Source organism: Coloeus monedula (genome assembly GCF_965178545.1).
Source record: "Coloeus monedula genome assembly, chromosome: 2".
NCBI lineage: Eukaryota > Metazoa > Chordata > Aves > Passeriformes > Corvidae > Coloeus > Coloeus monedula.
This window is the reverse complement of record NC_138782.1, coordinates 54,617,733-54,632,690: the sequence shown is the minus strand read 5'-3', so window position 1 is coordinate 54,632,690 and position 14,958 is coordinate 54,617,733. Positions and strand designations below refer to the sequence as shown.

At 39.3% G+C, this 14,958-nt stretch overlaps 1 protein-coding gene across 1 annotated transcript in view; it reads right to left on the bottom strand.

The window, feature by feature from the left end:
* The window catches only part of PEX7 (peroxisomal biogenesis factor 7), a 44,363-nt gene extending 31,789 nt beyond the window's left edge, over nt 1-12,574 (bottom strand). Inside the window, exons 1-5 of the mRNA XM_082303021.1 lie at nt 12,394-12,574; nt 10,986-11,043; nt 9,334-9,484; nt 4,846-4,923; nt 4,437-4,545 (exon numbers count right to left, since the gene is read on the bottom strand). Of these exons, the coding sequence (XP_082159147.1) occupies nt 4,437-4,545; nt 4,846-4,923; nt 9,334-9,484; nt 10,986-11,043; nt 12,394-12,517 (520 nt within the window). The 5' untranslated portion in view covers nt 12,518-12,574. The remainder of the gene's footprint in view (nt 1-4,436; nt 4,546-4,845; nt 4,924-9,333; nt 9,485-10,985; nt 11,044-12,393) is intronic.
* Nucleotides 12,575-14,958: the final 2,384 nt, after the last annotated feature.

Sequence of the window (14,958 nt, the reverse complement as noted above, 5' to 3'; positions counted from 1 at the left end):
ACTCAATGCAAGGGCTTACAAGAGTGGGACCTGGATTTACAAGTTCATTTCTAAAGCAGCGAAGTTACAGTCATCCAACACTTGTGTCAACATAATAAAAATTTATCAGAAATTATTACACCTTGTTTTGGTACAAGAAAATTTCTTGCCCTGGGCCTTCAGTCTGAAAAATAAGCCTTTGAGCAAAGAATACAATTAATTGATCTAAATACCGATGAATACAGACATTGTCAGGCAGATTTCAAAAAAATTTATTTCCCTTTTTCATAAGTTGTTATTAAAATTATATACTTGCCCTGATCAGTAAACTTAAAGAGTGATTTAAAAAGAAATGCAGCATTAAAACTAAGGCCCCAGTATTTAAGAAAATAGCAATCAATCATTCTAAATCTGGGCTTTGTTGAATCCAAAACATTCATATTGTCACTTGCCAGTGTTGTATCTGTATCAAAGAACACTACAGTTATGCAGATAAAGGTAAAATGGTATTCATTAAGTACATTCTACTGTTAAAGAACAATAAATCTAGTCGGTACTAAAAAGGATGCTTTCTTTATAAACAACAGTACTGAGCAAGGTCTATTGCTCTGCAGTCATGGAGAATCCCTTAGTAGAACTGATTAACATTTGACTAAATATTACTGTTGCGTGCATTTCTAACATTCTTTATGAGCTTCTCACCAATTTGCTCTCTGGGTTAAAAAATATAAAAATAAAAAAAAAATCTACTAGGCAAACGACATAATGACTCATTAAACCGCTTTAGCCATGAGGCTGCTGTTAAACATTCATGTCACTCCTTTAATGACATTTTCCACATCAGTGTGTTTACAGCGTAGGGCAGACATTTACCAGCGCTCTGGTTTGGTGCGGCACGTACACCTGAACATCCTGCTTATCTTATCTGCTCAGAAATTGTTACTGACATCAAAACAGCACTTATTTACATATACAGAATTAACAGTATGCTCTGTTACTATTAACTACCAATTTAAAAAAATTTACTTTCTTTTTCAGAGTACAAATGATTGTACATGAAGATAACAGCATCGTAAAGTACCTCACACATGCCCGTAAATGTTAAATGGAAGTTTATTAGATGCTGAATAAAACCTAATTTAACTAAAGCATCAGACATATATATCTTTTGCAATTCAATTGCATTTTATTGTCCACTGCAGACAAGCTCAGTTTCTCTTGCTTGTATGCAGAATGGAGACTTAATGAAGCAAAAAAGCTGTACCTAGTATCAAATTCTTTTTCAATTGCTTTATATTGCCATCTTAGATTTCTCATTTTCTTCACTTGTATTCTTTTCCTAGTCTCATAATAGCTTGAGAGAAAGCCATATTTCAAAATCAAATATTTGCTTCAAGCATAAGCTGATCCTTTTGAGCAGCTATTCTACTGTGGTTTGCGATTCTGTTTGGTTTTCTGTTTTCAGTGTTCACAAACTAATTAGTTACATGGAAATTAAACTTCTGCTGGATTCTATGGGGATTCAGACAAAGGCAGAAAAATGGCAGAGGTGTGGCATGCAAAATATTTTTAAACCTTCTTTCCCCTTGCTTACTTCCTTTAAAAGAAAAAAAAAAAAAAGAGTGCATCGGTTTACTTACATTTAGTTTAACCGGAAGTATTTAAAGACCAACATTTTTTTCCAATCTGTAGTTTACAACATACCTAGCTTATTTTACTAGTACATGCAGAATTGAAGATGCTGCAACATGAAACAGTTGATTTCTCAAGCATTACAACTATACTACTAAGACAGCAGTAAGTACACGGTTGTGTGTACGTACGTGTGAGGTGGGACAAGAGAAAGGGGTCAGGTGGGGCAAAAGAGCGAAAAAAAAAGACACAGACACACAGACATCCTACAATCCCAAATCAGTACAGACTCCTTCAAGAAAGGAATGTTTCAATAATTTTTAATAACAACATCCAAAAAAGCTATTGTTTTAAAAAGTGAGAAAACCCAAGTGAGATGAAAGGAAGTACAAAAAGTTTCCCTCCAGACACATTTCAGTTACTAACGTTCAAGACAACAAAAAGTTGCAAAATAAGAGACCACAAAACTGCAGGTCAACCTTTCCAGCAAGTGCATCCCAAAGAAGGGAACAGCTCTAAATTTGACACAGTACTATCACATTGAGATTCAAGTTTCTCTCCAGCTCCAACTTTAGCTCAATAGAAGATGAATCATCAGTGAAATTTAGCTTTCTGTCCCATGATTTTCTGTCATCCTTACAGAGTATGCAGATCATAGCAAGTTTTAAATGAGGACAACCAGCCTCCTTGAACAGTTCCACTTTACTTTCATCACATGCTTTGACTGACAGAGTAGAATGTCATTAAGCACTAAACAATAAACTCTTTGAACATTAACTGTGTGATATACTTTTACAATAAGGAAATGGCATTTATACACAGAGCTAGAGGGTCATGAGTACTTCTACTAGCCACAATCCTGCTGACCAAAGAAATGACTGCCAATATATATTTTCTGTAGTGAAGCAATCCAATCAAACCACAAGAAAATTTCAATGTAAACAATGTAAACACTGAAACCTTTTCCACATCAACATGTCATGATTTCTATGTTACTTCATTTAGAAGCACACCAGACATTTTATTCTGGAAACTGGAAGAAAGTTCACCATCATTTTGAAGACTTATTTTTCTCTCACCTAATGATTTTATACCCAGAATTACACTATCAGTGTACTGATAGCAGATTTTTATTTCACATCCGAGCAGTACTTGGAGAAGAAAAATATTGTGTCTTTTGTGCATGTTGTTTTTCCATCAGTGAGTGAAAACTGACTGCAATTAGCTTTAGGCTCCAGTAGCATATTAGTCCCTTTCAAGCGTCAAAGGAAAAATTCACAAAAGAATAGGAACTCTGTAGTGTTTTAGTCAAAACTTCTAACAGCTGCACCCACTGAGTCACCCAAAGAACAGATCAATTGTTGTACCCAATTTAGGTACCACGACATACAGCATCTAACAATCAATGTTTCCCAAAATTGTTCAAGTGACAATGTATTAGAAGATAAGTTTGGCTTCATATCCTAGAGGCTCAAATTTGAAATAATTAGCTGTATCAGCAAAGCCTTTTTGTTCATCTAGAATGACAGAGATTTTGTATGAGTAAGGCTACCATGGACAGGAGGGTTCTAAGCAGGACTTTAAAGAGAACATTACTTAGAACTTGCAAAAGCCACTACGTACTTAACCTTGAACAAACGGTACTTAGCTAGTATTTTGTAGTATATGGATAGCTGCATTTCAGTAGAACTGTTCATACAGTGTACAGGGCTCAAACCAGTAAGTTTCTGCACATCCTGTTAGACAGGTATCCACACGTAAGGTGAGAACATCTGTGCTCCATCATCTGGCTTTCAAGAACTACTATGTTAGAACAAATAATAAATGTGACTTGGTCATCATTCTAGCTAAACCCTGCAGGCAGAATCAGATGGATACAGCCAGATTGAAATTTTATGAAAGCCACACATATTTTTTCATCTGAATTCCCAGAGAATAGGGAAGACCAGTGTCTCTTGTGTGTACACACTCTCTAACTCTCTTCTATCTGTGTGTAGACACTCTCTGACTTCAGTAACAGGAAAGAGCCAAACAACTTCTATTTAAATCAGTACAGAAGTACAACAGATTTGAAATCTGAGAAATTTAGGCCACCAGAGTTAATCTATCAATATTTGTATTAAGACAGCCCTTCTATTTCCCAGGCAAACTCTGTGGCTCACAGCACCTCCACCCAGTTAATCATCACCTGGGCTCCAGGTATCACTCCAGAGCTCTCCTTGTGCCTCTGAAGCAGGAGCAGTGTTTGGAAAACACTGCCACCTCACCTTTGCCAGCGGGTACACCCAACTCAACTATGACTGTATTTACCAGCAAGACCCATAGCACTGGCCAAAGCAGAAAAGTAAAATTGTTATTACCTTTACCGGAGAAAAAGGCACAGAGATTTACAGAAGCACTTAAAAAAGCTCAATGGGAACTGACTACATTTCTCACAGAGTTAATAGTCTACTGACACTTGAGACAATTTGAACAAAAACATAGGCCAAAACACAAAATAAAGGATGTAACATGATTTAGTGGTCAGTAACAAGAGTGAGATGAATGGAAGAGAGCTATATAAAATAACAGAAAAAATTGCCACAAGGTCACTGCTAGAAAACTGCTGATCCTCATTTAAATGGCCAAGAGGATGAACTACTGATTGTAACAGAACCTACAAATCCAGCTGCAGCAATACATTTACCTTTCCTTGTTCCATTTTTACAGACCAAGTGTATATGACACACACTACCATCTGCTGGACAAAGTGCTGAACTAATCCACTAACACAGAAGGTGGCCTTTGGGTTTTTGTTTTAAGAACCTCTTTACCATCATGCTTACCTGAGGCAGATGCAAAACAACCTGGGATGTGTGGAGACCATATAGTGCTGTAAATGACCCCTTCGTGGCCTTTAAAAGTGCATAATGACTTCCCCACAGCTGGATCCCACTGAATAAAGGAAAAAAGGAAACTGTTGAGATACACATTCAGTAAGAAAGGAAAGCGTTTCATACATTGAAAAAAAAACTTCATATATCCAGAAAGGACTAAATGAACTTCTTTTAAAAAAGCATTTGTACACTTAAATTGGTGTCAACTGAGAGTTCAAGCAACATCTCAGTTAAAGCAGAATTTCAGCCACAGGGTAAAAATAAACAGGAAAAGAGAATCCATGTTGTTTCTTAACATAAAGAACTATCAGATCCAAAAGAAATCACACTTTTCAGCTTCAGCAGAAAACCAACATACCAGCTTGGCTGTTTGATCCCATGAACCGGACACCACTAGCTGCTCTCCTCTAGTTTGGCTCCAGTCAACACTATATGCCTATAAATGACATAAGAGCACAGTTAGAAAGAGCATTAGAATACAAGTTTCAGGCTATAGTTAGCCACAGTTTCACAAAATAGACTTGGATCTGCAGATTGCATCCTAGCCAGCTGAAAAAAAATGCTGCTAAAGCACAATAAAACTGCCAACAACGCCATTTACCTGAACAAAAATTGTATTTAGCATCTCAGTCAGACATTAAAGGTACATACAGGCTAAGACAAGCATCCAAAAAAGCAAAGATGAGCCAAAAAGGAGGAAAAAGAAAAGTTATACCAAAATCCACATACAACTACCATCACTAGAAGTCTACCATTTTAAAAGCCATAATTTTGACTTGTTTTCGTATCGCTGATCCAATTTTATTCAAAGATCTACGGTTTCCAATTGCTAGCCATCTCTCATTGTAAATGCCATCTCTCTTCAGAGCTCACTCTGAGATCTTAACTGACTAACAATAAATGCTTTTTTATTATATCTAATTCTCCTAAAAAATATATGTCATAAAGTACTCCTGGTTTTCATCTTTTCCAGGGTCTATGGCACTCTTTTTTGACCATCCAAATCCTCAAACAAGTAAAATAAAATAAATAAAAAACTCAATTTCCCTCACAACTACTCGTTTCAGCTATTAAGGAATTATTTTTCACTGTGTAGTTGAAATAAGCTCCCTCTTCCCTGAGAGCATGTTCTAATGCTGGTCCCTGCTTTGACAGAGGATACCTTAACTCCATCCTTCACTGCTGATTTTTCAGCTCTGCTGCCTCACAAAAACAAATACACTAAGGCAGTTCTTCAAATTATTTAAAATCCTCAAGTCTCAAGCACATGCACAAGTTCCATCTTCAAATACACATCTTTATCTACTTGATGGAAGGTGCATTCTGTTTTGTCCGGTTTTACCTCACTCCAAAGTGATTCAATAAGCTTCAGCAGGACATGAACCATTTCAGTGTAAGGCAGATAAATAATAGATAAAACAGTTCATCCACTTCACCTCCTGACCCAATCAGAACTCCCAGGACAATTCTCAGAAATGTGGTCACTACCTACAAGTAGTAGGTGACACTGCTGTGAGCAGCTGGGCCACTAACCACCGAGGATTTGTACTCCACCTGGGATAATCTAGTTCTAGCACCGCACTGGATATGGTCTGCAAGTCAACATACTAGATGTTGTGTTTGTCTTGGATAGATGGAATTGTGCATTTAATAACAGCAACCCTGTTTTGAAGGTGGATATGCTTGGGCCTGTGTCAGCAGATTAAAAAAGCAGAGAAGTTGAAAGGGAAAGAAATCCAGAAATTGCCGAAGTCTTCTATGGAAAGCATCCTGTGTGAGAAAGGAAATTGAGGTAATATTTAGCTATTTCTGAACATTTTCCTTCCTAAGAAATATTTCAGTCTATACTAGATCCAGCTTAAATGAACTGGTTTTCATCTATTTGGTTATTTCCCATAAATGGAAGGCAACCACTGCCCAGAGGAAAACAAGGTGCTTTATCTGCAACTCTTCTTTGTTGTTTTACAAAGTCCTGCCTCCCATATACTGAAAGCCATGCTGCTCTAGAACCATTTTTTACTAACCCCCTTCCTTGAGGAGCTTATAGCCCAAATGTACTGGGACACTACTTCACAAAAGCCATATAACCACCTGAGCAGTAATTCTTTTGGGTTTTTTGCCAAACCACACCTTTACCTCTTGACTTTTCTACTTTTGTTAGCTAACTAATTGTACTAGTTAAACTCATTAAAACATGCTCCCTTCCAAACTAACTCTTCCTACTAAAATAGTAACGAAGGAGACACACCAGTACCTCTCAATATATTCTAAGAATGGAAGACATGACAGTCCTCCAAAGTGGCTCCCAAGCTCCTCATGAACATTAGCCTCTCTCTTTACCCCTGAATCTGTGTGATGGCCCAAGTTCAACTCCTAGGCTGCTGCTGTTTGGAAATGCCCCTAATTGTATCACTACATAGTATGCCTCTTTCACACAACAGCTCAGTGTTTGGCTCTCATATTCATAGTCAAGATTTTCCAAAGAGAAACAGCTCTTTGGGAAACATGCACCTGTGTCACACAATTCACGTAGCCCATGTTCAACACATTGTACTTGGGATGTATCAGATCTAGTGCACGGATAAGGCAAAGCACACACAGGACTCCCGGCTCGCTCCCAAGCTATCAGCACGTAGATCTGCATAGCACGTGCTGTGACACGGACCTGGGCACATATGGCACACAGCGCTGGGACTGCTCAGCGCTCTGCAGCTGCAGCAGAGGCAGCAGGACCTGGGCAAACTCTCCTTCAGGCAAGAATTACAAACAAAACAGACAACAGGCTCGGGAAAAACAAGAGATACTGTCCATTTGGCACGTGACAGGTCTAGGCAATGGGAAGAGGATGAAAAGAAGACAGTGCAAAGAAGCAAGTAAGGTTCACTTTTATTCTTTCCTCTTCATGCTATCCTCCAACATAAATTTACAGACACTTCAATGGAAGCTGTGTTGAGCAACTGGGAAAGACTAATAACACAGCAAAAACCTTAGCTGTTAATCTCTTAGTGCTTTATCTTCAATCCTAAAATAAATGAACGCTAGCTTATGGCTAAACAGCAGCAAGAAATGCCTCAGGCAAGACGAAAAGATGTGGGAAAAAATATGTAAAAACATAAAAAATAGCTTAAAATAAATGTTCAGGCTCACTTTACAAGACAAATTTAATTCAAGCATTCTATTCTATTATCTCACAATCCAGCGAGATTTTGACCAAACCACAGTAAATTAGACTAATTTATTAATGAGATTCAGCAGTTGGTTAGTGCTGGAATAAAACTCCTTGTCCTTTGATAATACAAATTCACTTTAAAATTAAAAATGCATGTTCTTTTTGAGAAGGGACAATGATCTCATTTAGAAAAAGAGAAACAGATCCGTGTCAATCGTGCATTAGCAATAATAAAAAATGCAGTGACAAAATTGTCATTAAAAATGTCAGACAGGGATTGAGGATTAGGAAGGTAGTGAGAACACTGTCTGCCAGTGTTTACCACAAACTACTAGGTGAATTCCTTCTGAGATCTATCCTCTTAATATAAGTTTATAAAGAATCAACACAAACCTCTCGTACCTCACAATAAACACTCAGCCCATGTTTCCTAATACTTCCTAAACATGGTTGAATATGTCCAGCTTCCCATGCTCAGCTAGGACATGGAACAGAAATGTTTATTTCACAAACAACAGAAGGTGTAGCAGAACTAAAATAAACTTACTGACAGAATTTCAATGAGAAAATGACAGGAACAAACTAACAAAAAAAATTGCTACTGTGCTTCACCTACGTCTTTGTGTAACTACTGTCAGCCTTTGAACACCATCACAAAATCCTGACAACTACAAACTCCTCTATCAAAATTCTCAGCTTACACAATATATGTATTAAAACTAAGTAGAAAAACTACCAAAAAATAAGGCACAGAAGATGGACTCTTGTGTAACTGCAGTCACTCAGCTTTTAGCTTTGTGCTTCATATCTGAAAAAATCTTGAGGATTTTGGGAACAAAAATGAATTTCCTCCATCCGTTTTTTGACTACATATCTACTAGATTATTTTATTGAGATTGATGTCATTTAGATAAAGCAACAGTAATCCAGGCTAAAACTGAAGTTTAAACTAAAGTTTAAAACTTAAGTTCAAAGACTTGATAGAAGTGAATGAAGAGTTAGAAGGAAAGCTTAAAAAAAAGGGAAGAAAAATCACTTCAGGGAAGATATACGTACTACAGTGTAAATATCCTTAAAACTATGCAAATATATTTATGAACCTGAATATAACATTCTTCTCTACCCATACAACACTGCATAAAGAAACTGAGATTTTAAGAAAATCAAATGCAACAGTATCAAACCAAGGCTAAAATAACATACACTGTCCCAACATTTGACTACTGTTATTTGAGGAGGATCTCACAGATGCTAGGAGGGAAAAGGAAAAGCAGATCCGAGCGCAACCCAAGTGCTAAGGATCTGCATAATGTGTACCACTCCATAACCTCAAGAATAAGACTGATATATCAGCTGTCTGATTTAGACCTATCTAATAAGGCTCTCTAAAAATCACAGTGTGACTGCAGTAATTTCATGATTACTTAGCCTGTAAGGAACTACAGGTGCTACTTCTGAATTTATTAGATTTGTGTAATCAAGCAGTACCTACTACAGCATATGAACATGCACAAGAATATGTGCTTTCACTTTATATTCATTAATTCAAACCACAGACCCAAAAAAGTTAAAAAGCAGAAAATAAAAAGCTGCTTTTGATTGTAAGACCACAAATAAATACTTTAATTATTCAAACATAAGATCATCCACTAAATTTTTTACGTTTCCTGGATTTACCTCCAGAGTGTGCTCTTTATACACTTGCAGCGGACCTTTGGTTTTAGCCATATCCCAGATTTGCAGAGATCCATCTCCACTACAAGTGATCAACACGTTTTCGTTATTCTCACTCCAGGTCACATCAAACAGGCCATCATTCCAATCAAAACTAAATTGGAAAAATGAAGATATTAATCTGTGAGAAAGCACAACATAAAAGTCTGGACTAGTTACATGCAAAGAAAGTATTTCTTTAAATCACCATTTTTACCATTCTAAACAGCATTTTTATATATTTGAGCTTCAAATGAATCTCTTCACAATTAACTTACTTGTTTGAACATCAATTTCTACAACCGTATGTCAAAAGAGATTAAGTTAAAGCATAAATGAGCTAAGGACCTTCCACACACAGAGAAGGAACTCTGAGTTCAGTCTAAAACTTGCCACGCAAACAGAGATACAACACGCCTCAGTCTGACCTATGGTTTCTCCAGGATGTAAGAACACTTTGTTTCTAACAACTGTGGTAAAGAAAGAAAGAAAACTGTGTTGGGAGAGCCCTATCCAATTCACAACACCATTACAAATCTCAGTCACAATGAAAACCCAACAGAAACACAGCCATGAATTTACTGAAGATCTCTACACTCCCTTGAAGAGGCTCTCAATACACCAACAATTCACCATATGGGATCTGATGCCATATATTAGTTACTCTGCCACAACTATCAAAGACTGTAGTATTACCTGATGGCAAATAGGAATTTATTTACCCCCTTTTCACTGAAGGTTCAGCTAAGCTTAGGTCAAATTTCATGGCACTCTGCAGTAATGATAGGAAAGTAATGAAGGGAAAGCCATGCACAGAACACTTTGACAGAGGAAACAACAGTCTGTGGGTCAGGAACTTAAGAGGACTTTCTACCACAAAGTCAGTGGAGTCACTGGAAACAGAAACGAACAGTACTAAACCAGAGTACTTAGCAAAAGTAACAGAACATCTTCAAAGAGTCTTGTTTTATAACAATGAATGAAAAACAGTTTCTCTGAATATGATTAATTATTTTTTAACCATTTCTATGTCTGCCGCCTTAATCTAAACAATCACTGTTTCAAGACTTTCCTTAAAACATTTTAAGTTAATAACAGTCAAGTATTAATCTCCCACCTTTCTAACCTTTCTCCTCCTTCCATCCACAACAAAACCAAACTCCACTCAAGCTGTTAGAAAACTGTATCTCCTAGGAAGGACCTCCACAGCTTGATGTAGCTTCCTGCCCTATTTTCAGTATAAGACAATCATAAGGGCATAAATCTAGGTGTCACTGTTCCTAAAAAGCTAGAACTTATAATTTCAAGCTAGAGCAGAGAAGCTGCTCTTAATTCACATTGTCAGCTTTCTATAAAATGGTTTACACTACGGAAATGTTGAAAGCCAGATGACTTACCATAACAAAATCAATGCAATGTAAACATATCTTTTGTATTACATGTAAATACAAATACCTTAATTTATATGTAAATACAAAGACCTGTATCAGTAGCTACTTCAGCATAGAAAAAATACTTTATATCCCTAACAATAACCCAAAATATTAGTTGTGCCTTGTACTCACAAGAACACAGTAAATTTTTCTCTTACAAAAATAAATACAAACCTATATTACCTCCTGAGGAGAACAATCCCAGCTTCGTTTTGTTCCAGCATCGCCAGAGTTCCACAACCTAAACCAGCAAAATGAAACAAAACATCACAACTAGTTCCCCGATGCCAAAGGAATCTGGGGTGGTTCTCTAGTAGCTTCAGTGTGCAAACACAAAGGGTACCTGAACTTTAAGAGGCCAAACAATTACTTGCATAATTAAACATCTTGTGGTCTCATATTCTCTAAAACAGTAATTCATTTACATCAGATGGTTCTGGTTTGATTTGGGATTTTTTTTGGTTTTTTGTTTTTTTTTGTTTTTTTTTTGGTTTGGTTTTTTTTTCTCTAGTATATCTGTAGGTAAGGTTGAAAAAGACTTGCTTACAAAACATAAAAGTGCATTTTCCCCATGGGCCTCATATGACAGACATACCAATATGGGATTCCCTTTTGTCTTTTTGATAACACAGCAGACAGAATACTTCCTCTCCCCCCCGCCCCTTCCTGAATATAGTAATACAAACACAGCTCACCAGAAACTAAACAAATAATTCAGTTCTGATAAAACACACATGGGTTCTGCTTTCTCATCTGACTGAGATATTGTTGAAATAATTCTACACTTAGACTTTTTTTAAAAAATTGTTCTGGAGAGCAATATTCCCACTGGAAATGAAAAAGGTGCCAGTATTGAGAAACACTCAGCTTGGCTCTTTCAAGAGACCACAGGGTCACCAGGGCCTGCCTGGACACTGAGGGACTGAGACAAGAACAGCTGAAGCCACAGAATCACAGAATCCGCTGAGCTGGGAAGGATCCATCAGGATCGAGTCCAACTCCCGGGCCTGCACAGCACCATCCCCAAGAGTCACATCCCGTGTCCGAGAGCATCGTCCAAACACTTCTTGGACTCTGCCAGGTTTGGTGCTGTGACCACTTCCCTGGGGAGTCTGTTCCAGTGCCCAACCACCCTCTGGGGGAAGAGCCCTTCCCTAATATCCAAACTAAACCTCCCCTGACACAACTTCAGGCCATTCCCTCGGGTCCTGTCACCGGAGAAAGTTGTTTTCAGACATTTTATTCACTCTGTGCATGTCTTTACTACCATATTTATTCTCGACCCTATCAAACGAGCGCTCCTCCGCGAGGGCGTCGTGAGAAGCGCCACGGCAGCAGCGGGTTGGTACTCGGCGAGAGGCAGATCCCGGCGGGCTGTGCCGGGCTGGGGCAGCTCCCGCGCCACCCCCGGCCCGGCCGCGGGGCACAGGCGCTGTCCCACAGCAAAACAAACGCAGCGGAAAGGAAAGTCGTCCCCAAATGCTTTGGCAGACACCGTCTGTCCTTCCGCACACCCACGTCTCCAGCCTCTTCCTCCTCCTCCCGTGAGGAGCCACGTTCCCGGTCACCCCCGCCGCGCCGCCCCCCGCACCTGCCATGCCGTAGTACTGCGCGGCGGCGCAGGCCACGCGCCCCGGGCAGTATGGAGAGAACTCCACGGCGTACCCATGCAGCCCGGGCAGCCGCAGGGCCCCCGCGCCCGCCGTCGTGCCCATGGCCCCCGCCCGGGCCTCCGCCGAAACGCGGAGGAGCCGCGGAGGAGCCGCGGAGGAGCCGCCGCGCCCCCGGCCCCGGCGGAAGCGCCCGCCCGCCGGGCGGTGCCGGAGCCGCGGCGCCACCACCGCCATCTTTGGCGATGGCAGGGGGCGGCCCAGGGCGCTGCCCGAGCGGCGGCTCGGGATACACGAGCCCGCAAAATCGCCTCCTTGCGCAGAAGGAATCACTTCCAAGTTTCGGAGACAATCTGCTCTTTTATACGCCACGTAGGACATAGATCAGCTCGGTGTGTGTGCATCAGCTTGAATACATGAGATGTTTCAATCATAAGTCTGTATGTTAGCTCTCATTTTTCCTTTTAAAAATACCTTCTAAACTGTTCATTCTCCTAATTTCTTGATTAGACCAGCATATTTTATCATTCTTCTCATTATGCAGTTGTGCTTTATGGAAGTCCTTTTATGAATAAACTTCTTACACCTGTGAGAACTTCTGTTTAAGTCAGTGAGAATTTTGCGTTTGAAAGGAGGAGGTGGGGAGGGGGTGTTCAGTCTTAGAAAATTAATAGCAGAGCAGCAGCTGCAGCTTTTGCCATATTATATCCTACATCTGTCTATGTCTACGTCCCTTAAAATACAGACACTGAGATTATTCCAGTTGGACACAGACCACCCTAATTAGTCACAATGACCCATCTATGTGTTAAAAGATAAAAATGCAAAAGTATCATTTTACACTTTCAGAAGTTACAGCAAAGGCAAGTTAGATTGTTTAATTCCAGTTACCTCATGGAACTTGGACCATGGTTACGTATTCCTGCTACCTGGCCGTATATTTAAAACTAAACCTTGACTGCAAAATCCATTGTAAAGCCACAAAAATGTCCATTTGCTTAACCTGGCACTCAGATGCAGAATTAGGCAGTTCTACTCATTCTTCGATCTTGTAATAAAAATGAAAACAAATGTGTTTATCAGATAGCCTCCAGGATTTTAGAATAAAATCAGTTCAAATTCAATGCAAGTGAATCTCAGTTTAATGTATTCTCTGGATTATCACAGCAGTTCCTAAAGCCTCATAACTGGAAATTTATGGGCTTCATTTATTGACATCAAACAAGATCAGATTTTTTAACCCCGGGGCAAAGGAATACCTCACAGAATTGGCTGCTCCAGGCCAAATTCAACCACTGTTAGCTTCTGTGGAATCTTTTAACATCAATTTATCTCTTCAAATGCAAGTTACAAGACAGTTTTCTGAGCAAGTGTTTTTAAAGTAACTGCCCTTTGTGACTGGGATGTCAGTAACAATGCTTGAAAGTCCACCACAGTAGTACAGTAAGTAAGTTTGGACACTGCCATTTGAGAGGTGTTAGGGAGTCAGGTGCTTGATGGTGTAAAGTCCAGTTACTCTATGGACAATTTATCACTGAGTTGGAAAGGTTTCATCAAGTGCATTTTTTTCCAAGCTGGTTGATCTTTCTTAACAAGTGAAATTCTGCAAAGAGGTTATGCAAACAGGAACCAGTTCTTATCAGTTGCCCAGCTGTTTTGTAAAGACATGATTAAAAGAATTTTCATAGACATAAAGATCACGAATTGGATAAAAGGTTACAAGGAAGTCCTGAGAGAAGGACTAGTTCCCAAATATTTTTTTCGCAGACAAACTTGAGAATTCAGGTTTTAAAGATCCATGGAAGTAGAAAGCAAAATAATACAGGCAGTGAAAGTATTTGAGTAGGATGGTTTTGAGGTAGAATAACAACAAAAGAAACAAAAGCTGTTTTACAGGCAAAGAGAGAAGGGCCCAGCAAATGAAGTTGCTAAACATGACTCTATTTCCTTCTCAGCTTCTGGGCAGCTGAATAAATTCAAGAAACATGAAGGACCACCAACCATACCAGCATTTTATATGCAGCTTGAAACCAGATGGTCTACCAGCCAGCTCCTTCCAGCTAACACCAAATCACAGAATCACAGAATTGATTAAGTTGGAAAAGACCTCTGAGATCACTGAGTCCAACCTCTGACTGAACACCACCATGTCAACTAGACCATGGCACTCAGTGCCACGTCCAGTCTTTCCTTAACCTCCAGGGACACTGATGCCACCACCTCCTCAGGCAGCCCATTCCAATGTCTAATCACCCTTTCTGTGAAGAAATTCCTCCTAATGTCCAGCCTAAACCTCCCCTGGCTCAGCTTGAGGCCATTTCCTCTCATTCTGTCAATAGCTGCCTGGGAGAAGAGGCCGACCCCCACCTGCCTGTGGATACAAAAATGCTGCTAGCAAGGATTTTCTTGCTATTTTCTAAGCCCGTGAGAGACTTTTCTCTCTCACAGAAGAAGCAGCAGAGTTATGTAAACAATGAAACACCTGCGGCCTTGAAAAGTCTTGTTTATAGTATAGTAGAAAAATATTTTGGTAATGGATGTTTTAG